At 44.7% G+C, this 24,164-nt stretch overlaps 3 protein-coding genes and 1 long non-coding RNA gene across 21 annotated transcripts; 1 reads left to right on the plus strand and 3 right to left on the minus strand.

The window, feature by feature from the left end:
* The first annotated feature begins 1,340 nt into the window (after window positions 1-1,340).
* Window positions 1,341-5,004, plus strand: LOC120692928 (transmembrane protein 184A-like). The gene is made up of 6 exons (XM_039976312.1): window positions 1,341-1,666; window positions 2,429-2,502; window positions 3,270-3,419; window positions 3,577-3,862; window positions 4,110-4,343; window positions 4,422-5,004. Exons 1-6 carry the CDS (start codon window positions 1,514-1,516, stop codon window positions 4,737-4,739), a joined length of 1,215 nt encoding a protein of 404 aa, XP_039832246.1. The 5' UTR covers window positions 1,341-1,513; the 3' UTR covers window positions 4,740-5,004.
* A 191-nt stretch (window positions 5,005-5,195) lies between these two features.
* On the minus strand, window positions 5,196-8,440 carry LOC120692929 (SPX domain-containing protein 4-like). The gene is made up of 3 exons (XM_039976313.1): window positions 7,829-8,440; window positions 6,082-6,241; window positions 5,196-5,997 (listed from the first exon to the last, which is right to left on the minus strand). The coding sequence occupies exons 1-3, from the start codon at window positions 8,114-8,116 to the stop codon at window positions 5,465-5,467; spliced, it is 981 nt and encodes a 326-aa protein (XP_039832247.1). The 5' UTR covers window positions 8,117-8,440; the 3' UTR covers window positions 5,196-5,464.
* Window positions 8,441-10,762: 2,322 nt separating this feature from the next.
* Window positions 10,763-13,830, minus strand: LOC120687845 (protein N-terminal and lysine N-methyltransferase EFM7-like). 3 transcript variants are annotated; one of them, XM_039969917.1, is made up of 7 exons: window positions 13,526-13,744; window positions 13,334-13,410; window positions 12,323-12,423; window positions 11,774-11,916; window positions 11,557-11,628; window positions 11,369-11,473; window positions 10,763-11,241 (listed from the first exon to the last, which is right to left on the minus strand). In XM_039969917.1, exons 1-7 carry the CDS (start codon window positions 13,719-13,721, stop codon window positions 11,087-11,089), a joined length of 849 nt encoding a protein of 282 aa, XP_039825851.1. In that variant the 5' UTR covers window positions 13,722-13,744; the 3' UTR covers window positions 10,763-11,086. The 3 variants fall into 3 exon arrangements, with proteins under 3 accessions (XP_039825851.1, XP_039825850.1, XP_039825853.1); XM_039969916.1 differs by having other exon boundaries at window positions 12,323-12,456; XM_039969919.1 differs by lacking the exon at window positions 11,557-11,628 and having other exon boundaries at window positions 12,323-12,456; window positions 13,526-13,830.
* A 1,393-nt stretch (window positions 13,831-15,223) lies between these two features.
* On the minus strand, window positions 15,224-21,379 carry LOC120687846. 16 transcript variants are annotated; one of them, XR_005680878.1, is made up of 10 exons: window positions 20,910-21,101; window positions 19,551-19,609; window positions 18,904-19,015; window positions 18,322-18,441; window positions 17,900-18,058; window positions 17,553-17,825; window positions 16,884-16,977; window positions 16,299-16,367; window positions 15,581-16,197; window positions 15,224-15,457 (listed from the first exon to the last, which is right to left on the minus strand). It is a non-coding gene; the product is annotated as an uncharacterized LOC120687846 (long non-coding RNA). The 16 variants fall into 16 exon arrangements; XR_005680871.1 differs by adding an exon at window positions 21,108-21,379 and having other exon boundaries at window positions 15,227-16,197; window positions 20,910-21,036; XR_005680873.1 differs by adding an exon at window positions 21,108-21,336 and having other exon boundaries at window positions 15,227-16,197; window positions 20,910-21,023.
* Window positions 21,380-24,164: the final 2,785 nt, after the last annotated feature.

Here is a 24,164-nt window from a genome sequence, read left to right on the forward strand (position 1 = left end):
CATTAAACGTGGTATCACTGTCTATAAAAAGTCTATTTTCTCTTCCTTCTCCCTCCCTCTCACAGTAGAGGCTTCAGCTCCTCTAAAACTACTATGCGCTACAGTGCCACGTCAGAGGGAGCAGCAAAGTTCCTAAAGTCCAGCCAAAGTGGTTCTAATACAACTCTTTCAAACTGTAATGGCGCAAAGAACGAGGGTGTTGGTGAAAAAATTTGAGTTTTGATACTGTAGCACATTTTATTGTTAGTTAACAAATAATATTTAATTATGAATTAATTAGGTTTAAAAGATTCAGCTCGTGCTAATCAGTTAGATCGTGCAATTAGTTTTTTTTTTCAACTGCATTTAATGTTTCATGCATATATTCGAAGATTCGATGTGACGAGAACTATATAAATTTTTTTGAACTAAACTGAGCCTGAAATGAGAACACCATTCATCATGTAGATTCCTAATCCGCTAAAGAAAATTAAACAATTCCCTAAACGAACAGCCGGATGCTAATGCAGCAACGCTAACCACCACATCAGTGTTCCAGGCTGCTGCTGCTGCAGCAACGATAGGACGATGCCGAGTTGCCGACCGAACCATCCCAGCCAGTAGGGCTTTGTTTAATTCACTTTACATTTTGTGTTTTTGCGTTTTTTAAGAAATTTTTTAATATTTAAAGTATTAAATGTAGATTAATTACAAAACTAATTACAGATCTCGTCTGTAAACTACGAAACGAATCTAATGAGCTTAATTGGAGGATCATTAGAGCATGTTTATTGTAACATTAATGTAGCAATTTAATATCTAATCACGTCCTAATTAAGGCTCATTAGATTCGTCTTGCGATTTACAGTCTATTTTTGTAATACGATTTATTTTTTTACTACATTTAGTACACTATACAAGCGGTTTACAAAAATTTTATGTTTTGCGTTTACAGGATTTAAACAAGACCTAGGTGCCGGGTGCTCATCTGATTACGCTACTTCAATTACGTACCTGCCCATAATATCACTCCGAAATTATGTGCAAATTCGTGCGAATCACTGCAGCTAGAAATTGCTTCCTGTCGCACGAAACTATCGCGTGAAGTCAACTAGAGGGCACACGGTTTGACGGTTAACGGTTTGATTCGATTCCACGCTTGGGAGTTTGAGAAGAGGAGAAGAATTGAAAAAAAGCAGAAACAATTTTGAAGCTTCCTTCGTTCTGCCTTCTCGAACACCGGTCTACTGCAAATCTCTAGGAAATTCATCAGATAAAAAAATTAAGCAGAAATCCGGACGCGAAAACCGATGCTATTAACGCTGACTGTTAACCCCTCTCTCTTTCCTCTTCCCCAACCCAACTACCCGCACCCAGCCGGGCCAGAAGAGCACGCGACGCGAGGCGGCCCTTCGCCTCCTCCCTCTGATTGGCCCCGCCCCACCTCGCCTAGCTGCCGCGCCCGCGCCCGCGCCGCCGGGGTGGGACCGGGAGCAGGAGGGAGGGCAGGTGGCGGCCGCGCCGAGGGGCCCCGATGGAGTGGGCGTCGGCGGCGTACACGGCCGCGGCGCTGGTGTGCGCCGCGGCGGCCACCGTGCTCGCGCTCGTGCACATCTACCGTCACCTCCTCCACTACGCCGAGCCAATCTACCAGCGATTCATCGTCCGCATGATCTTCATGGTCCCGGTAATGCTCCCCGTCCGGCGCTTATACCTAACCCTTTTTGCTCAGCTTCCCCCCCCCCCCCCCCCCCCCCGCGCCAGATCTATCGCCGCTTTCGCGAAAAATCTCCTCTTTTTTGCGTGAATTTGGGGGCGCGTCGCAGTTATTAGCTGGAATAAGGCCTGGGTTAGGTGACTTTGCAGGAGTTCATTGCTTGCCCATGCGATTGGGTTTGTTTTACGCTCTAAGGTTTCAGTCGGTGTCTAAAGTGTCTTTTCAGGCGACTTACCCGTGAAAGCCAGGCTGTAACTGGAAATCGAAGTACCCACTGATAAATTTGCTGCAGCTTTGTGCGCCCTGTATGGAGCTTTATGCGATTTTGCCCTGGTTTTCTTTGATGTATGCAATTGATTGAATTCATTGTGGCTCTGGAGCTTGTGGTTTTGTCCTGAGTATGAGTTCATTAATTATACACCGAGTTCTGATAGGAATGTAGGTGCTTCCAGGCCAAATTATTTCTGTTGTTTGAGCATTAGAGGGTTTTGGATGGATAATGTGTTTAGATTCACCAGTGGTTGGGTCCGTAAATGAATTTGCTGTGCAGCTATGACAGTAATTATTTGGAAGAAGTAGAACTCCTACAACTTCTACTTTGGAAAATATGAACACTTGGTCATGTATTCATTTGCATCTCACCCTTGTGTCCCTTCGTTTATGTCTACAGGCTCTCCTTATATCTTTGCATATTTCAGTATATTAACCCAATAGGCATTCAATGTTCTGCAGGTATATGCTGTTATGTCATTCCTTTCCCTTATCCTCCCTGCAAACGCGATATATTTTAATTCTATTCGAGAGATGTAAGTCCTACTTGCATGCCAGATCTCTTTTTTCTCACTTTATATGGATTATTTAGTTCAGTGTGGGATTAATGGCTTGTACTTTTGCTTCCTGTTGAGACATGTAATATACTATTCCATGATTCCACCTATTTGTAGGCAACTAGCAAAAAGATAAGAACTAGCAGAAGCATGCAATCCAATTCATATGCGCTGTCAACATATCACTATCTCTGAACTGCTGATGGTCTTCGGTAATCTGCACTATAAATATGGTTAGCAGGGTTGATAATCTTTGATCATCTCTAGTAAATGGGTATCCAGTATGCTTTGTGGATAAGTTTGCATGCATCCAATTTGTTTGGAGATTGATGCGATCCCTTCGGAGTAGGCATCATAAATTCATAAGTGACGGAGATTACTCACACTTCTGTCTACTCATTATCTTTCTGTGAACAACATCAACATAAATGAAAACAAGGTGGAGCAAACGTAACAAAGTGATTTCTCTTTAAAATTGCAAAATGATCTTCACATGCATAGTTTGATAGTAAATTTATTTAATGCTTCTAATCTACTATGGTACTTGTCTTCATATGTCAACATATAAGCTAGATTCTTGCTGAGCTTATGGTTTAAAATTGTGCAGATTTTAGGTGTTGCTTACCTCTATATTTATATGTGAGTTTATGTTCTATTGGCTTTTTCACTGCAGTTACAGAAGTACGTCTTCAACTAATAATTGCAAAAAATTGTCTTCTGAAATGTCATATCTCATGTTCTTTCAGCTATGATGCTTGGGTCATCTACAATTTCCTCTCACTCTGCTTGGCATGGGTGGGAGGTCCTGGTGCTGTTGTGGTAAGTTTGAGTGGACGAACTCTGAAACCGTCATGGATTCTGATGACTTGTTGTTATCCAGCTATACCTCTCGATGGGTGCGTAAGTTTCCTTGGTGCATATTAGTAATTATCATAACAGTTTTTATACTTTTCTGTCCCATTGCACAATAATAGGTGATTAAATTTTGTGAATATATTTTTGCCTCTGTTTCATGCGAGTGCTGTCTGAAAAAAATCTGATGATCTTGAACAGGCGTTTTATACGAAGATGCAAACAAGGCTGCTTGCAGTTTGTGATTCTCAAGCCTATTTTGGTTGTTATCACCTTCATACTTTACGCGAAAGGAAAATACAAGGATGGAAACTTCAGTGTCAACCAATCCTATCTGTACATAACTATCATATATACAATCTCATACTCAATGGCATTATATGCCCTCGCATTGTTCTATGCGGCGTGCAGGGATCTACTTCGGCCATATAATCCTGTCCCAAAATTCATAATGATCAAATCGGTTGTGTTTCTCACATATTGGCAGGTAAAGTACATAGTACTTAAATAATAGTTTTCCCTCTTTCCAGTACATAACAGTCAGCCTACCTGTTGTCTAAAGTAAATTTACAACTGTATCTCTGTGTGCAGTGTCTTTACTAAGAAATTTATATATATAAACTTCTTATTCTCTTGTATAATATATAACCAGTAGGGGCATACCCCTCCTGTTTCATCAAAATAAAATGATTGGAGGTGTTATCCATGCAATAATTTGAAGCTTTTCCTTTCAGGGTGTCCTTGTTTTCCTTGCTGCAAAATCTCGACTTATCAAGAATGCTGATAAGGCTGCTGATCTCCAGAACTTTGTATTGTGTGTTGAGATGCTCATTGCAGCCATTGGGCACTTATTTGCCTTCCCCTACAAGGAATATGCAGGTCCCAATGCCCGCCCTGCCGGTGGTTTCAGAGAAAGCCTTCTTCATGCTTTGAAGTTCAATGATTTTTACCATGACACTGTTCACCAGGTAACTAGGACTTTCATACCCTGGTACCTAATGCATGGTAGCATTTATTTTGTCTGACCAAATGCTATTCTCATGCAGTTTGCTCCTACATATAACGAGTATGTGCTCTACAACCACAATGAGGGAGACAATGCACAAACAAAGTATCCCTCAGGTAGCACAGTGCCAAGTGGGCAGGGTGTAGAGTTAGCTGGCATCACTGTGGTAGCTTCAAATAGTCCGGTGACATCAAGCGTCTCGTCAAACCAAGCAGATCAGGAAGAAACAATGACAACCCCAATCAAGGACAAAGTCGATCCTCCTGGAGGGCTGTATGACCTCACGGACTTGCTCGATGTGGATTTGTCTAACTACCCAGCCAAGGTTCCTGCAATCACTGATGTAAGAAAACAATGATCAACCTTGACGAGGGGCTATTTGTAGGGTTGCATTTGGGGAAAATCGTGATTTTGTTGAAGGATCGGCATAGTTAACATTGTAAAAATGTGTATTACGGGCTTCTGATTTTTCCCCATTGAAGGGGCATATTCATGTCAGCAGCTGCTGCCACATGGCCTCTCATCCCGCTCTTTACTAACTGTGTAATGTTGTGAGCTCAAGATAAACTGAAGTGACACAAATGAAGTCTATACTGAATATACTCTGCATTTCTGATGGAACATTTCCGACTGGCTGCCTCATGTAATATAGCTTATTCTGTGCACGAGTAAATAATCAATCGAGATATTTGGCAGGTTTCTCTGTGCTAAATTGCTAATGGCCTGCTTTCTGCTTACAGCTTCAAAACACAATAGAGACATGATAAATCCAACCCTTTGCCTCGGACCCAAACAAAAAGAAAAAAAGGAAGTGTTTGGGATGTAGTATAGCTCTATTAAGTGTCAACCAAAATGTCTGCTAATGACTTACATGCTTTCTGCCTAAAGCTTCAAAACTTAAATAGCACTACACTTCAGATTTTTATGGCAATTGACATGAAAAACCTTGAATAGAAAATGAAGAAAAGGAAACAGCACCATCAGAAAAACTTGTGTACGTCAACACTTCAAAGAGGGTTAAACATCCAGATTATTAGCATTTACACATATCAATGGTTATTGAACAGTGCGTGAAAAGACTCATTATTCATTCCGTGGCTCGCCATTTGCATTATGTTCCCTTTGAGCAACATTCTGCTCACTTGAATTTGACTGCACCTCTTTATCATCCTTTCCATCATCCTGAATCTGGGAGTCTGTTGAGGACTCTGATAACGAACTCTCAGAAGTGATGGCGCCAGAACAGGCTTCGCCATCCTCACCATTGAAGAACCTAGACAGAGACAGGGGATTGTAAGTAGAGCTGGCTCTCCGAAGGCCTTGTATCGCTCTCATTGCTGCGAGTGTGCTTCGGTACACATCTGAGGCTTCCACGTCACCAGACGATGTTGGGTCACGCTTAGCCACATCATGCGGTTGCAGATTTGAAGATGAACTAGGCTCAAGAACTTCTGCTTCGACCGGGAAAAGGAGTTCAAGATTAGCCTCGCATTCTCGAACAAGCCTTGTTAAAGGTTCGGTTGTGAAAAAAGGCTGATGACGAGCACGCTGAGTGAAAGGCAGGCTGAGCAAACCGCCTGTTCTCTTGTCATACTTCTTCAATATCTTCACTAGTCCTGCATTTACAGCATATAAGACACTAGAAGCTAGACACTACTATACAAATACTGCAGATTGCAAACTTAGTTTGAGGTGCTCACCAGCAAAATTTAGGGAACTGTAGGTTTGCAGAAGAATCATTTCGCCGTGTATGATCACAAAGTCCTTGCGTATCTCTAGCATCTCTTCTGTAAATTCACTCCTGGATGTAAAAGCATCATTCTTCTTAGCTTTGACGCGCTCAATCCTCTCCTTAAGCACCTTCGAGAAACAAGGTCCAAGGGTTAGAACGGCAGCTCGAACTCAAGGAAGTGCTAAAGACAAACAAAGTAACTGATGAATAAGGAGATGAAGGACAAATCTGGATGACTTGGCTGCCTAACCACATTATGATAATCTTCCATTTTAAGGCATTAACACATTCTTAGATCTAGAAGTACAGCCATCTGTCAACATTTTATTTCTTATGTATCCAGCACCAGACAATATATGGGCAAGGATGAAGCCCCATGACAGCAGCACAGCACAAGGACAGATACTTTCAGGTGGAGTTTGAGAGTTTCAAATACTGATCATGCCTGAAGAGACTGTTTAGGCACATCAACATTCAACGTAGACAAGCTCACAAGTTTTGGAGGAAATAGAAGACCAGCCTCATATAAAACAACCTAAGCTATGTCCACCTTGTCTGGGTGATCAACCCAAAATAAAGTTGTAAGTATAGCTCCTCATGCAAATATTTTGCAATACCAGGTGCAGTTGCTGTCTACATGAGTAAACAGCTCCTCATAGTAAACTCAGTTCCTCGTGTCCCCGGTGAAAGTCAAATAAGCGGCTATTTTTGTATGTACATGACAAATCTGGTCATCAATGATGTTCTAGTAAACCAAAAAAATTATTTTCAGTTCACTTTAATGCACAAACACAATTGTTGATTGAGTGTGCTACTCATATACCACAACACCTCCACACCTTGAACTCCATGCAATCTTAGATTGGAATCGAAAGGCATGAGTAATATATCTCTCATCATGGAGAAAATAAGAAACATTATCCAGTAGCATGCTCGCATCATTGCAAAAATTGTGCGGGTCATTGCGGTCAGTATTATGTGTTGACTTTAGCTAACATGCCCAAAGTGATTGACCCTGTGCAAACTTTAGATTCTAAGGCCATTATTACCTGCACTATGACTGTAGAATTACTAGATTTGAACTAGCATATTTGATCCGTTGTTAAGTGCATAAAGCCGCACACAACAGTAAAGCATCTTCATAAAGAAGGGTAATGGCAATCCATTTTGTTCAGAACGAAGTTGTAAACAAAAGACATGTGCGACAAAGCTATGAAAATTAGACTAAGCCAAGTTTTCTGCCCACAATTAATCATGAACTGGCCTCCTCCTCCAAGGCGAAAAGCAAGGATTGGAGGCAGGGGCGACGCCATGTTCAGGTAGCCTGGTGCCCATGCACTAGGGTAATGAAAAAAAAACTTGACTTATATTCATCATGGATTGCTACAAAATTTTGCAGATTTCTTAGGAGTGCACCACGGTAACCTTAGCGCTAGCTTCGACACTGATTGGTGGCACGATATTTTAATATATCTTAGCAATCGTCCTTATCATTAGTTCAATTCAAAATGCCCGTGCACATACTGAACCACCAGAGATAACATATGCTAGAACTCCTACTCATGATTTAAGCATATCAGTACATAAACCGACTGCACATGCCGAGATCAATAGATCAACTGGGGTCGGGAATCACTCCAACATCAATTGGGTGGTCTGCATCGACCCGGATCGCTGAGAGATGGGTGGGCGAGGGCAAGGAGAAGGGCGCGCACCTGGAGGCGGATGACGTACCACTCCTCCCTCTCCATGTAGAACTCGTTGAGCTTGAGGAGCTCCATGTCGAGGATGCTGGCAAACCAGTTCCCGAGCGCGACGTTCCCCTGGCCGGCCCCATCCCCGGGTCCCACGGCGGCGGGCGGGGGAGGAAGAGGAGGGACGGCGGGCTCGGGGGGCCGCAGGTTCTTGATGAGCTTCTTGAGGGCCTTGTAGGCGAGGTACTTGTCCCTCCACGCCGGCAGCGTCTCCTCCAGGTGGTTCCGGAAATCCTTCCCGAACTTCATCCGCGGAGGACTCACTCTGTCTCGCCCTCCCCCTCACGAATTCCTCCTTATCGGAGGACTGTTCTCTTGTCTCACCCTCTCCCTCTCTCACCCTTCCCTCCACCTCGGGTGGGAGTGGAGGAATGTTTCGGATGGGAGGAAGAGGAGGGCGAGGGGAGAGGGAAGAAGAAGGGGAGGCGGATGGGATGATTGGGTGTTGGGTCGCTGTCGGGTGGGGCCTGACGGGGGATATTCGCCTCGTGGGTCCCCGTCGTCTTCCCCTCGGCGCCTGCGACGGCTGCCGCTTTTGCCCTATTTTCCTCAAGGCATTTTGTACGGCATAATGGCATCTTCTCCTCGCTTCCCTTGGGTCTCGTCTCTCTTGCGCACAAATTTCGTCGTGGATGATGGTAACGGCGAATGTTCCATGAACTGGTACGGGCCAATCGTATTAAACGGGAGACAAAAAAGAAGAAACAAAATAATTTTAAAATATATAAGCTGGTGGCTGGTGTTTTTTTTTTGGAAATGGTGGCTGGTGACTGAGAGGCAAAGTCTTGTCTAGGGCAGGCCCATTTGAAGCGATCCGGCCGCGTGAGATTCGGCCCTGTATCTCGGCCTGCCACTGGGAGGCACATCTGATCTGCCGATGACTGCCTGCTGCCGCCGTATTGCCGATGACTGCCTGCTGCCGCCGTATGCTAACAAGGAGGAGGAGATGAGCTCGATCGCACCGATAGAAAATGGGTGAGTAGATGAGTTTCCTGATAAGGTCCCGTTCGGTTCGCGAAAAAGTGGCGAAAAGTTACTGTATCACATTTCGTTGTTACTTGACAAATAATGTTCAATCATGAATTAATTAGGTTTAAAAGATTCATTTCGTGCTAATCAATTAGGCTGTGTAATTAGTTATTTTTTTTCAACTACATTTAATGTTCCATGTATGTGAACGAAAATTTGATGTGACAATTATTATAGGAAAATTTTTGGAAAGTGAACGGGGCCTAAGAATGAGGAGCAGTGCAGTGCAGTGCATTGGACCAGCGCCTTTGGCGGAAGATGCCTATCGAGGATAGACCGGCATGGGGCGCTCGTGCGCATGCGCGCACTGGCGAGTCTGGGAAGCGACGCGTGTCTCAGCGTGTGCATCAGCGACAGGTAGCTGTATGCTTGCTTGCTTGGGGAACAGATTAGCTGTGCGAGGGAAAGCATTCGATCGAACTCCCGATAAAAGAGTTACTATGAGGCTTGGACAAAGCAGCAGGTAGCTGCATTTTTTGCATTGGTCGATCGAACAGTAAACTTGAAAGAATAAACAGTAACTTTTCAGCTGGTTCATTCGCCTATAAAAATGGCCATCAGCTGAGAGAGTGTGTTCAGCACAATTATTGATCATTCCTCGCACACTTGTTCTTCCAGGCCAGGGGGGAGACGAGACGATACAAGAGAGTTCGTTGTTCGCAAGCATAGGATAGGCCACAGGGGGTCGATAGATCGTCGATCGACAACGAGAAGACATGGGTTCTCTGATGTCTGGTTGGAGCTCATCAGTACTGACTGACAAGGAAGGTGGGACTCGCAATATTTTCCGTTTTCGATGCCTTGTGCTGTCTCAGTGTCTCTTCACGACTTCACTGGCGATCACACACACGTCCATGGTGCAGTTCGTCTGATGAGGAACCGGTCGCTGACCAATGACGAGGTGGAGGCGTTCTGGAGGAAGTACGGCGGATGCCGGCGGCGGAGAACGGCGAGGCGTCGGTAGGCGGCGGCTCCCCCCGCGCGGGCCACGCGACGACGATCCCGCTCGCCGCCAGGCAACTGAAGGCGATGAGGTCCATGCCTCCGCTGCGCGGCGGGATGAGGAGCGACGACCTGTGCTCGCCGTGCGCCGCCGGCCAGCACGCCCCGCACTTGTATCCCGCTAGCGAGCCGTCCTCACCGGCGACGACCGCCCGCGGCAAGGGCTTCTTCTTCCACGACAACGCCGCCGCCGACGTCGACGACGACGATACCTCCAGCACGAGCCGCGGCTGGTACGTGCGTACGTGGTGGTTTAATTCAAGTTGCGCGGTGCACATACACGTGTGTACTGATCGATGATTCGCGAACGACACTTGGCAGGTGGACTCGTAGCAGCTGGGCGTTCCTGAACGATCCGCCGAAAGAAGAGGTGCTGCTCGGCAGGGCGCAGATGATGAGCTTCGCCTGCGACCAGTTCCACGCCGCCCGGATCGTCACCGGCAACGCCTGAGCTAACTGCACGTCCGACCCTGCACACGTGCGGCGCGCGTGTGTAGTGTGTACACATCTCTGTGTTGTGTAACTTGTGTTCCTTGTCCTTTAGGCTTGAGACGAGTGTGCAAGTGTAATAGACACGTAACTAAAGTACATGTAATGGCATGGCATGGCGAGCGGCTGCCGGCCGTTGGATCGTGATGTAACAAAAGAGGAACGTTCTGATGTTGGAATGAAGAAGCTGTTACATTTCAGGAGAGACCACGCGGCCGACGTCGCAGTCAGCTCGCGCGCACGGCGCACTGGGTGATGGACACTGACAAACCAATCTCAAATTAGAGGAGTTTTTCCTTGCTTTGCTTTTGCGTTCCAAGAATTATCACGTGTTGGGAGTTGCACACCTCACCTGAGACACCCATGATTTTTTTTAAAAGGCTAGGACCGAAATCACAAGGCAGCTACACGCCTACACAATAGATCAGTAACAATGCATATATGTTTCACAAACACACAGCACTCTTTCCTCATCCTGGCAAGAACACGCCAGGACATGAGTTACATGGGATAGCTCCCTGCACATCTTGCCGCGTGCTCCATCTCAAAGTTCCAAAAATAGAGCAGCAGTACAGATCGAAAAGACTCAGCCCAAGGGACGTCCTTCCAGTGAACAATTCTAACAAGGGGAAAATCGAGCACAATCTTTCTACCAAAATCGTAACAAACTTATAGGAGAGTGTAATTTCCTCATTTTTTTCAGCTCTTCATTCTGACGAGGTACACAAGATCACCCAAATCATGCACTTCAAGGCCCGCATTCTTGCATCGTGTGAAGAAAAGCAATTGATCCTTGCCGATTCTTCTGCGCCAGCTAATCAGAAACATAGGAGATTTTGCAGGTACTTGTGTTCCTGCCAATCAAGGAAACATAGCACTCTTATCAAAAAAAAAGAAAAAAAGAAAAGAAAAGAGGAAACATAGCGCAAGATATTCTCACATGCCGGGTGAGTTAAAAGAAATGAAATTTCAAATAACTACCAGATTTGTCTGTGATGGTGCTGCAGCCTGACTTCTCACTTGACTTCTTGTATTCTTTTAAAAGAAAGTATACTGTCTTTACCAGGTTGTCATACTGTTTAACATCTGAATGCAACAAGTGCATATATTGTGTTAGGGCATTCCACTCACGATAATACATCATTACAAGATGGAGTCCACACACTTACAGAGTAGAATATCACTAGCAACAACAATGTCCCAATCTGGTCTAGACACTGGAAATGGATCTCCCCATGTGTCTGAGGGTTAAAAAGAAAGTGTGAGAGAACAATTATCCACTTTCAATTGTCCTACTGCGCGCCCTGCTTGCACCTAAAGGGCATATTTGGAAACAAAAAAACACTACAAGCGCATAGTTTTTGTTTGAAATGGTAAAAAACTCACGTCTGATATGGGGTAACACATCCAACTTATTAGCTCTGCAGTTGTAAGCAATATTTTCTTCAATGTCCTTGTCATCATAATCAGATGTTGTGATATCCACCCCAAATGACTTATTCAGATAGATTGCCAGAGCTCCCGTCCCACTAAGCATTATAAGAGAAACTAATGATCCAACAACATAGACAAGCTGTAGAAAATGTCATCATGTTCTTGTGACAACATTCGACTAAGGAGACATAAAGAATAAAGCATTTGCTTACTACAGCACCAAATCATTATAACAATAGGATAATGAAGACCCAAAGTCACGTAATTCAACCAAGTAGCCTAGTAATTCTGATTGCTTCATATGGTGAACAGCGATTTCTAAGTTCTGACAGCATGATAAAAGCACAGAGCATGCCTCAGTGCTAACAGAAAACAAGAAACAGCTATGAAAAGGTCATATAGATATCCTGAATTATTTATCGAGTCCACTCTTACTGAGTGTAGTGGTCATTATTATCAAATTGGTCAGGAAGCAAGGGTAAAAAAACATGGCATACATACCTTCCTAATTCCAAGACCCGTTGTCCATCCAAAATCGACTGGTTCTTAACCAGCCAAGCAGCAAATGAAAATGTCCCAGGCCACAGCAAGTTTGCGTTAACCTCATGAGATGAGAATTCCCTTACGCTCAGTTTCTGTATGTCATATTGGAAATTTGGAGAAAAAAGATAGATTCGAATTTGGTACCATTTGTAGGGTTCCAATAACAAATAACACTAAGATCAAGAATGTTCGGTAGTGCTGGCTGCCTGGCTGCAGCAGCAAGCCGGCAGGTGCAGCCAGCGAGCACAATATCCATTGTCCAATAGCTGCAGCTGGGCAGCAGTAGGCTGGGCCGCGGCATGCCAAGCAGCTGCAGCTGAGCGGTTTTGCTGTGCAGCCAGCCCAAGCAGCTGCAGAATAGCAGAAGCCAGCGGTGCAATTAAATGTAGCCTTAAATCTTGCAAAACAATAGATTACAGTTCGAGCAGCCTTTGGTACAGAACATAAATGGACAGGCAGACACTTTGTTTTATAATTGTGTGGATTCAGTGATGCAGCAACATGAACTCCAGTGCATGGAAAAATACCTTAGCAACACATCCATACGCAATATGTGAATTCGTTTATGCTGCAACATGAACTCCAGTGCATGGAAAAATACCTTAGCAACACATCCATACGCTCTTCAGAAGTATGCTAAGTTGTTCACGCAATTTGAAAAATCAATTGGGACAACCAAAAAAAAAGTGTAACTAATGATGTAGCAGCAAAAATCAAGCTCTACCTGTCCATATAAGATGAATAATGTTTATGGCTCGTCCAAAATTAGCCACCATTGTACTTTTTATTCATTTTCTACTTTGCTGAGTTTGAAGCAACAATTCGCATGTGCGCCATCAGTAAAATTTCACCACTAGAGAATCACTGAACTGGATCATAGCTGCTGCCTTTTGGATAACCTAAGTAATAGTTCGAACTCCAGGCCCTCCCTATTTCAGAGAATATGAGGCAAGGGTCATGAAACCTTACCATGCCAGGGAATTCGTGCGCTCTCTCCACATACTCCAACGCCTCCTCCTTCCCCTCGGCGCCGACCTCCATCTCATCTTGAGTCGCGCGGAAGAGACAATACCAGCCGTTAGGATTTAGGAGGCGCGGTGGGCGACGGGGAGGGGAAGGCGGCGAGGGGGGGGGGGGGGGGGGTTGACTTTCTGGTCGTACCTCGGCCGTCGTCGCTGTCGTCGTCGCCGTGGAAGAGGGAGGCGGCGGAGAAGAGCGCGGTCTCCATGAGTGGACCCTTGCTGCTGAGGGAGATCTGTCTTCTTTTTGCTTTTTTTTTTGTGAGGGAGGTCTCTCGAATACTAAATCCATCAGGCTTCCAAATCGTCGATTTTGAAGCTATCTTCCTGCGTGCCATTGAAGCGATCCAGAGAGCTCTGGGATCATTGTAAAACACTAGTAAAATGTACCTGCGGCAGACGTATTTTATCATCAAATTTATTAATTAGTATTGAACCACTCATTTACTTTGATGACATGTTCGAGAGAGAAAAGAAAATATCACTTATATATTCTGATAGAAAAAAGATAGTAGGGAGACGAGAGGAGTAAGAAAAAGAGTAAAAGCAACTCCAACCCATCTCTCATATTTGAGGTCCTAGTTTTTCTTACGAGGACCTCACATCCATATTTGACTCTCCTACTTCTTTACACTCCAACCAATCTCCCATATATCTCCTTACTATCCACTCATCTTTATTTTTTTCATATCTTGTAACTAACATGTGATCATATTTTCATCCATTATATTTAATAATTTTATAGACGTAACCAGGTATCAATTTTCAAAACAGAAAATTGCGTTTACAAGTATCAAGTACCAATTAAATTGCATTTCTCATAAAAAATAAATTGCATTTACATGTATCAATAAATTTAATCCATCTATCCCTCCTCTTTTCTCTACCTCTCTCCCTCCCGTTATTTTCCCGTTCTCCCGTCCCGTCTCTCTCCCTGGCTTTCCTATCTCTCTGCTCCCTCTTAATCTCTCCCAATCGAACGCAGGGGCAGCTAGCACAGCACAGGCAGGAATGCAGCCAGCCTGTGGCGACCGCGCAGGCAGTCCTGCGGCCGCTGCGCAGAAAAGGTAGTAGCGGCCGCGCGGGCAAGGCAGCGGACGGAGCAGCCCGGGCAGCGGCACCAAGATCAGGATGCGGACGCGGCGGTGGGTGGCGCTACAGAAGGACGACCGCGGCGACAAGCAGCGGCGGCACTGCTAAAGGATGACCATGGTGACAGGCAGCGGCGACGCTGGATCTATGATGTACGGACTTCCCCCTCTTCTCCTCCTCGATGGATCGATTCCAGGTCGGAGATGAGGCTGGACCTCGATTCAGAGGTTTCCAAGCCATTGTGAGTTGGTCCTGCTACCGTAGGAGTTGCTAAGGCTTTGTTTAGATTAAAAACGTAATATGTAAAAAAAATTGTAAATCGCTTGCATGGTGTATTAAATGAGTTTGTCTCCTTGTAAGGTGACTTAGCTTTGCATATCTGTAAGTGACAGCTTTTTTAGGTGACTTACATTTTGCTATATGTAAGTCACTGCACTGTCCATCCAAAGATCTATGGAATAGTTATTCAAAACTAGAATACTAGTTTTGACGGTTGAACTTATCGGACCCGTCTGTACTATTGTCGTGCTTGTCCCTGTTAACGGATCCGACTATACTATTGCTATGCCCCGACTGTATTGTTGCTATGCCCGTTAGTAATATTTTCGAACTGTTTTGAGCTATCTGTTTTTTCTGTTGGGGGTTGTTCGTTGAGCTACTGCCTGTTCAAGTGTAGGCTGTATTAAAGGTTGAGCTCAAAACATATGAAGCCCAGCACAAATTTTTACTTACATAATGAACTTAAAGCTTAAAAACAAATAAGTTATGATATTCAAAAACATTATAAAAACAACATTAACGGGATTTAAGTTGAGAATCTGTTAGCTGAAGTTGGGCCTTTGTATACTTGTTAACGGGCTTTACAAAATGACAAATTGGTCATTAGACGATAAAAGCCCTACAACCGATTGTTACAGACGATAAAAACTAGACATCTGTACTTGGTGATTTTGATTTCTAGCCAGTCCATTGATGCCACCACCTACACAAATTCAAGAAAGATACAACAACATCATTACTAGAATGGAGGAATATTTATTGGCTCGGTCACCTTTGAACCTTGGAAGAGGCTTTGGAAATCATGGGCTCCTAGCAAGTGCAAGACCTTTGTGTGGTTGGCAATTAGAAACCGCTGTTGGACAGCGGATCGTTTGCAGAAAGGGGGCCTTCCTCATCCAAAACAATGCCCCCTATGCGACCAAGCTGATGAAACAGTCCAGCACATCCTTTGCTCCTGTGTATTTGCTCGACAGTTCTGGTTCGCTGTCCTACAGCCGCTGGAGTTAGCCCACTTGACGCCCAGCCACAGGATCAGTTCCTTCGCAGATTGGTGGAGGAGATCTTGGAAGAAAGTTCCAAAGCATCTTAAGAAAGGCTTCAACTCGCTGTGCATTCTCGGTGCTTGGATTTTGTGGAAACACAGGAATGGATGTGTATTTGAGGGGGCAGCCCCAAATTTGCAGCAAGCACTGCAGAGCTACAAGGATGAAGCTCAGCTTTGGCAGTTCAGTGGAGCAAAAGGGCTTGCTGCCTTGGAAAACAGGGCGCTCGCTTTGGCTTAGTTAGATGGGGTGCTTTGTGGTCAGGTCCTCCAATGTGTTTTTTTCTGTAGTTTTGTTCCTATGAGACCACTACAGCCCTCACTCTGGTCCAAGGTGTGGTGCTGAGATTTGTAATTGGACCATTCTTTTTCCTCTCTTAATACAAAGATGCGCAGCTCTCCTGCGTGTTCGAGAGAAATAAAAATGTAAGATCAGATCATACAACTGAATAATGATTAGGAAATTGCACATGTGGGTCAGATCCATACAGAACCATTGTACCTCCTCAGGGCGCATGCGTGAAAAATTCAAACAAGTCTAGGTATCAATAGTTCCTCCATTAATCATTTTCTGGAAAAGGTTTGAAAACAAACAGTAGTAAGACAACTTTCTTACATTTAAGATATCAACCTCAGCCAATATTATGCACATCATATTTCCTACTCCCAGAATATGTCTTATACCTACACCCCATATACCCACATGCAACAAAACATTTTATAGTTATTTGATTCTCGCTGAAAGTTGCATTATTTACCTTGCAAATTACAGAACTACAGTTAACTGTAACTATAGTATAGAAAAATGTAAAAAGGACCAATCCTAAAAAATAAGAGGGGGAGGGCCAAAGCAGTAATCATCAAACAAAACAGGATTTGGCACATGGTTAATACTACAACAGATGTGCTTCCTAACATCATTAAGATTACATATATAGACCACCCTAAATTGGGCAAACATAAAAAGGGCAATGAGGTCTTCCAAGTCTTCTTTTTCTTAGGGCAACCTTTCAAGCTTAATGTTAAGTAGAGAAAAAGTCAGAGTGAAAGATGGAACACTCACGAGGGAAGAGGAGATGAAACTTACGTGTAGCAAAGACTGTTGATCAGTGACTGTAGGCCGTCAGCAGTAAAATGATTCTCATCATAAAGGACATGGTAATGGATGGGCCAACTTGTTCCTTGACAATAAATATTTTGGCACTCAATATCTGGATAAAAGATTTTCTGGAAAAAAAATGTGTGCCAATTTACCAACCATAGTCACAAAGTTTCTGGGTCGATCGGATCGAGGAACGGGGTCGAGGGTCGTCACTTTATAAAATTGTGGTACGAAGGAGGTATACCTCTATGGAACGATAAATTATTATGTGGAACGTGACCGTGGTTCAACCGGGTCGATATTTTCGGGTCAATGCGTCTTTAAAGAGACAAACACTATATATATGTGCTACTAATGAAGAAAATAATTTGCACAAGCATATAACAAACGTATAAAAGAGTACATTTAGACCATACTATACGTACTTAGCTCATTATCTAACAAAAATCACATCAATCCATTGTCATTAACCTTCTTATCCCAATTAAATCTGCTAGCAATGGGACTGCGACCCCTCTCAAATCGGGGCGTGATCCAACCTTGAATGGGACACTGACCCTCTTCGACCCCGACCCTCGAATTGGAACGGCGTTCCCGGGTCGTGAGACGAGACATCGACCCCGAATCCTGTGACTATGGTACCAACATAGTTACTTGAATACCAACATGACTACACATGTAGAAATCAAACTCAGTAGGATGACAAATGGTCAACTACAGTTCCTGCAGCACAAGCAAAGCACAAGATAATTCCAGATCAACAACTGCTTACAGAAGCATAAACTATATTGTACCCAATCATAGTGTGACACCAAAATCACTAGCCTGGAAGAATGCTTCCACTTCTGTCAGTCCTATCACACCTTCAATGAACCTCAGGGAAAAGCCTTGTATCACAACAAACGAGGATGCTCTTTAAGCATTATCCTGTTGAAACCAGAACTATTGAAGAAAGCACAAATGACGAGCATAGGAAAGCATGAAAAGGAAATTTTACATACCAGGATCTTAAGCATTAAAACATTTAGCGCTTTGAGTAATTGACTGCCATCATCCATAAGAGGAACTCTATAATCTAAAAGCCAAAGAAATAACTCCGTAATAAGGTTGTCTAGGGTACCCTCCTTCACTGTTTGAGCAAGATGTTTCATCTGAAACGTCTGCCAAAATAACCAAAATTTTAGATAAACAAAACTCAGCATAGGAGAACAGCAAAGGGCCAAACACAAACATGTCAACAAACCTACATGAGCGTATTTAATAAATATTTACAAGACCTTGAAGATGCCCCAGACAGGCTAAAATTGAAGGTCTTTGGAACCTCCAAGAATTCGTGATGAAAACAAGAGATAGGAGAGTGAAGTATGTACTCCATGAAAATGATGAGAGAAAATGTAACATGAATAGCACAGCAAAGACTAACCATAACTGCCAAGCATGAAGCTAATCTGTCAGCTTCCTTAATTAGATCTTCAAGCATCGTGCTTTCAGGATCAGCTGCCTGGGTTAGCTCATGGCATATGACTTTCATTCCTTCAACGGACTGCAGAAAACTAAAGGTCTCAGGCCATGTCTGTGTATAATAAGTGAATGTAATACTATAATGACACTAGGTTTTAAAATCTTGAAACCACTACACATCATATGAAGACAAATCAAAACAGGGCCTCAGAATGATGGGCAAAAGTGGCTATGGGAAATGAGAAAAAACGCGACCTGCTCCAGCAAACCCAATGCAAATATACGCGTCCTGGGAGTATACACGATGTATTATTGCTTTTGCAAATATATGAACACACCTCAAACCAATCAAATAAATTGCCTGGGAGTATTGGTATGGAAAGCATGCAAATATTTTGATCTTGGACTAGCTAAAAAGGGACCATGAAATTGTAAATTTGCAAACCAGCTAAAGGCTTCAATTGGAAATGCATCAAAAAGGAGGTTATAAGCATACAGTAAAATATCAGCTACTCAAAAAAGTAAGAAAAACATGGGTCCATACCAAGGTTTTTGTAGGTAGTTGCAAGTGTATTTAGAGCAGCTTTTCTGATCTCAACATCACACTCGGCTGTCAGTGCTGCAATAGATGGCAAGTTTTTCATCAACCCACCAACCTGCATCACAGAAACAAGTATCTGCTATAAGTAACACAATAACATCTAACTGGCACAGGGAAGGGGTACCTATACAGACCTCAGTCCCATGATGGTGAATCAAGTATCCAATAATATCCACACATTCTAAACTATCTCGAGAATAAGCATTTTTTTAACTAATACTCATAAGTATTTTTTCTAAACTATCTCGAGAATAACTGGAACCACAGATGAATAGGGAATGATTGAGGCGGTGGTGCCTGCAAACCTAAATGCTTATGACTTTATATACACCAAACTGATATTGACCAAATCAGAACAGAGAAAAATCATTTTTAAATCAGAACAACAATGACAAACAAACAAATTAGGAAACAAAGAGATCGAATCTGGTAGTTCTTTAGGTTGAACAAAGTATGACAAGTACATGCAACAAGAATATAAGCTATCAGTTTTTTTTATTAAATCAGAGAATACAAAGGAAGCTTTTAAATCAGGGAATCTAGTTGCGTATCATTTTATAGACACTATAAACAAAGGAGAAGTTCTTCACCTGAGTTCTCCCTTTCTCAACTCCTCAACTACACTCCTGCAATCCCAGAAAAAAATAGACTGGGGAGAAATAAAAAGACTTGGGTAAAATTTTGCATAGAAATCCTAGTGAAGTAATGCACATTTTTATATTTCACGGGAACAAACTAGAAAATTACAATAATAATCGAGGGTGTAATTCTAGTATAATAATTCTGAAATTTTAGGTAATATAAGAAGAACAATAGTTCAGCTATAAAAAATGATCATGTTTTCCAAAATACAGCCAAACAAAAGCTAATGCACAGGTTCTCCACAAAAATGAAACAAACTCAAATGCTCGGCATACATATGCTAAAGAAAATGAGGAGGAACCTACCTGTCACGTTCTAAAAAAGAATGAGGAACATATATGCCTGATCCACATCTAAAAAATAAAAGACAACGAAAAAAATAGTAGCAGATGCCGACTAGAAAATTCACACTAATGCTTACCAAAGTATTCAATTAAAATGGAACTATCTATTGCGATACAAGTTACAGTTTGCATGACATTACCAATAATAATGCAAAAAGCAAAATAGTTGCAGACTGTAGTGTAGGGGACAAAAAACAGCATACTAGCGTTCGAGAAAAAAAAAACAGCATACTATATCTACTCGTACTACAACACACAAAATGAATGAAGATATCCATAACTCACTTAAAAGCTCAAAATAGATCAACAGGGAGACAAGGCATACACCAAACATATAGCCAGACAATAATAATGGAGATTCTGCATATATTTAAGAATGAAGTACATTAGATAACTCCAAGTACTTAAAATCTAGAACAGAGAAGGGAGTACATAGCTCAGATAAAGTAATCTCAGATTTAAAAAAATTCACATCTTAACAGAAATTTCTATCTGCAATGCACAATGATTAGAACCCACCATGGCTCTCTTCTAGTTGCCTTTCAGCTTGTGGTAAGTGTTGACCCTATGAACAAAAAATGAGACTATATTGCAAGCAAACAGGGATTAATGCAAGCTAACATCAAACACTACCACTATGAAGACTAAATTACTTCTTTGACACAACAACTAGAGGCTCATGTATTCTACTGATCAAAACAATTAAAGGCACAAACCACTACTACTATTCACCTAACAACATTGGAGACAAGGACAGGTAGAGTAGTATGCCTAGTGCAAAAGCAATGTCGAATACCTAATCACAGTTTCACCAACACCCCTGCATCGACATGTCCAGAAGTTCTACGTATCAATCCACCCAGACAACAACTTGCTATCGAGAGGAGTCACCAAAGCTCGTCATGCCAAAGGAATTGGAAACAAGGGGCAATCACATGAATAAGGAGGGCATCAACCACATACCTCGAATCGAACCAAAAATCAGAACACGCATCGACGAATCGAACCATAAATCAAGGACTTGCACAAAATTAGGCCGAAACCCTAGTACCCACAAGGACTTGCTTGCGCTGCTACCTGCCCACATGGGCTTCCATCCAACAGGGCATCAGAGAAACAGAACAACGACAACATCTAAAGGGGCACAAGAAGGAGACCTACCTTCCTCGACGTCGCCGGTGAAGTGTTGACCACGAGCCGCCCCTTCCGCCTCCGCCCCCAGCGAGGCGACGAGCAGCGCCCCAATCCCATGGCCCCTGCGCCAATGGTGAGCAGTGGGGCTGGCTCTTAGGTGGTCGCCGCCGGCGAGCCCAGCAGAAACCACAAATCTAGAATGGGAACGGAGGAGGCACAGGAGAACGTAATGGAGGAGGAAGAGTCACGGAAGTCAAGTCGTGTGAGACAGGACTGTGAGAACCAAAACGGGTTTTAGTTGCAACAACAGACCCGCTAACGTAGAGACGGGTTTTAGAAGACAGAATCACAGAACGGCGGGGCCGATAACAATCAAACGGGCGGTACATAAAAAATGGACCCGATTATACATAATACTCCCTCCTTCCCTGTTTATAAGGCATACACGTATATCAAGATTCAAACCTTGTCATCTTTGACCAATAATTTGACTATTAAATTTTTATTTTTATAATGCAAATTTCATATGATTGGATTCATAATCAAATATATTTTACAATGATTATAAGTTTATAATCAAAAGTGATATAATATATGATAAATAAATGGTCAAAGTATTGTTTAGAAGACTGTGTCATGTTCCACCATGCCTTATAAACAGGGAAGGAGGGAGTACTATACAAAGTCACCAGGTCCGTTGGTTGCCGATCGGACGATTTATGCCGTCGACTTACAGCAATACAAGATTTAAGTCACCTTAAGACGAGTAAATCTGATTAAATATAGTCAAAAAATAAATCGCATTACACAAATGGATTATAAATCGCGAGACGAATCTAATGAGCCTAATTAGGATGTGATTAGACACTAAATTACGATATTAATGCTACAGTAAACAAGCTCTAATGAAGGATTAATTAGGCTCATTAGATTCATTTTGTAGTTTATAGATGTCGGGTACCATGATTAGGGGCACCCTAATTAGGGAGCTAAATCACCATTAAAACACAAAACATGCATTAGGCACTCAGGCCCACAAAAGCCCACAGCCTCCCTCCGATCCAAAGGAAAGGAAAGGACTCAAAGAAGCCCAGTCCACGGCCCAAGAACACAATGCGGCCCATCCGAACCCCCTCGAACCCGCGGGGCGGACTCCGCCTCGCTCGAGGGCTCTCCGTCGGGACCCTTGACAGTGCCCCGCGTCTCCGCCTCGCACGAGGCCACCCCTCGACAGAAAAGACAAACGGTCATCCGTTCACCCGCCCGCCGTACGGAGGCATTAAATGCTCACGACTCCGCCGCGGCGCCCGAGTCAGACGGCGTCAGGCTCCCACTCCGCACAGTGGCCGCGACCAGGGTCTTATCCGCCAACTCCGGTCACTGCACAGCCATCCCCGATGCTGTGGCGTCACTGTGGGAACCTGCGACGTACTGTGCGAACATGCGCGACGCTCCTCCCTCCACTGTGCTGCCAACTCCTCGTGCTTTCCATGTACTCCCCCCCCCCCCGTGCAGGAACCCTCGAACGGCATGGGCACGACCCTCGGGCGCGGTCCGAACCTTGACCAGATCAAGACCCCGACCTGCAGGACCCTCGGAACGCTGCCACGCCACGCCTGGAGGACGTACCCTCTACAGGAGCCACCATGCCGCCCGCTGGAGTTACAAGGACGCCGGCGCAATCTCCGCAAGGCCAAAGACGACACCCAGGACAACTGCACGCCCGGTGCCTCACTCTCTAGTGCAACACAGTGTACTTTCCACAGTAGCCCGCCACTGCACGCCCCCGATTCGGGGAAGAATGACGACTTCTCCCCCCTCCCGTACATGTACACCGCCCCACCTTGTGTCTGTAAAAGGGGGACGCGGTCTCTGTCTTATGGATCTGGGCTGTTCTCCACACTTATCACAACTCACAAGAGCACTCACGCTCTCCTGAGCTCCGATATTGGCACTCGCCTCAATCAACTTCTCCTCTAGTAGGGACTTGGGAGCTTTCCTCCCTCTCTCACCTCGCTTGTATCCCCTACTATAGGCACCCCCGGTGCAAGATAATACAGTGCCCTCGCACACTCCCTTGCTAGACGTACGGCCCCTCGGCCGGAACCAGGATAAACCGTGCGTTCCTGTGCTACCTCTTGCATCAATCATCCAGGAAGAGAGACCACGCAGCACTTCACTAGTTGGTGCCGGACCGCCGGGTCAGGACACCGACAGTTGGCGCGCCAGGTAGGGGTTACGCTGCGTGACTTTTGTCTTCATTCTCTTTTTTGTTTCCTGGATGGCAGACGAGCCACGCCCACTCCCGGCGGGCACGGTGCTTCAGTTCGGGAGCCTCGACTTCGTCGCAACCGGCAACGGTTACGACATGGAGCTGCTCCCGGCCGGGGCCAACACCGTCACTCCGGCTCCGCCGACTAGGCGCAACAGGCGCTCGGGCCAGCGCGCGCGACTAGCGCGCATGGAGCGGCGCAGGGCGGCACGCCTCAGCTCCCCCATGTGGGTCGAGGTTGGCATGTCACAGCTCAGCGTCACGTCCGACGGAGTCGCTGCTTCATCACCACCTGCTCCGGCGCCATCTGCACCGGCACCACCACCGAATGCGGCCCCAAAGCCTCCCAAGGAGGGCGCGACTGCGCCGTCGCCGTTTCCCTTCGGGATGCGCTGCAATGCCACGACCTACGCTTTGTCAGTCAGCACCAACATGAGCGTGTATGAGGAGCTGCCGGGTCACCAACTCTTCGCGATCCGCAACCTCATCGTGTCATCGCCTGACGACTCCTACCCCGAGACGACGGGCTCGATCGCCGACGACATCAATTTCTTCATGAACAACTTCATGACTTTGGAGTGGGATTACTCCGGGGTCCGTGACCCCGACGCCTTCTGGTCGTTTCAGCTCGCGGCGGCTTACTACCTCACCTGCTCCAATGACTCTAGCGAGGGGGATTACGATCCCACTCGAGAATGCTTCATGGTTGAGCTGGCGGATGGAGGCGTCGAGCGATGACGGGAACCGCAGGGGAACCCCACCTGCTAATCGAGTGGTGGCACCCCCGCCAGTAAACCAGGGGGGCAGTGCCC

This window comes from Panicum virgatum, chromosome 9N (genome assembly GCF_016808335.1).
Source record: "Panicum virgatum strain AP13 chromosome 9N, P.virgatum_v5, whole genome shotgun sequence".
In the NCBI taxonomy this organism is placed as follows: domain Eukaryota; kingdom Viridiplantae; phylum Streptophyta; class Magnoliopsida; order Poales; family Poaceae; genus Panicum; species Panicum virgatum.

What these genes read in the sequence shown, in the direction of transcription:
- LOC120687845 (XM_039969919.1), bottom strand. Translation starts at nt 13,796, where the DNA reads ATGATAAAATACGTCTGCCGCAGGTACATTTTACTAGTGTTTTACAAT. An exon ending in CGACAGCGACGACGGCCGAG is followed by an intron (nt 13,411 to 13,525) that starts GTACGACCAGAA and finishes GCGCGACTCAAG; the next exon opens with ATGAGATGGAGGTCGGCGCC. An exon ending in TGTGTTACCCCATATCAGAC is followed by an intron (nt 11,474 to 11,773) that starts GTGAGTTTTTTA and finishes TGTTGCATTCAG; the next exon opens with ATGTTAAACAGTATGACAAC.
- LOC120692928 (XM_039976312.1), top strand. Translation starts at nt 1,514, where the DNA reads ATGGAGTGGGCGTCGGCGGCGTACACGGCCGCGGCGCTGGTGTGCGCC. An exon ending in TGTTTCTCACATATTGGCAG is followed by an intron (nt 3,863 to 4,109) that starts GTAAAGTACATA and finishes TTTTCCTTTCAG; the next exon opens with GGTGTCCTTGTTTTCCTTGC. An exon ending in ACCATGACACTGTTCACCAG is followed by an intron (nt 4,344 to 4,421) that starts GTAACTAGGACT and finishes ATTCTCATGCAG; the next exon opens with TTTGCTCCTACATATAACGA.
- LOC120692929 (XM_039976313.1), bottom strand. Translation starts at nt 8,116, where the DNA reads ATGAAGTTCGGGAAGGATTTCCGGAACCACCTGGAGGAGACGCTGCCG. An exon ending in GGTACGTCATCCGCCTCCAG is followed by an intron (nt 6,242 to 7,828) that starts GTGCGCGCCCTT and finishes TGTTTCTCGAAG; the next exon opens with GTGCTTAAGGAGAGGATTGA. An exon ending in CAGTTCCCTAAATTTTGCTG is followed by an intron (nt 5,998 to 6,081) that starts GTGAGCACCTCA and finishes CTGTAAATGCAG; the next exon opens with GACTAGTGAAGATATTGAAG.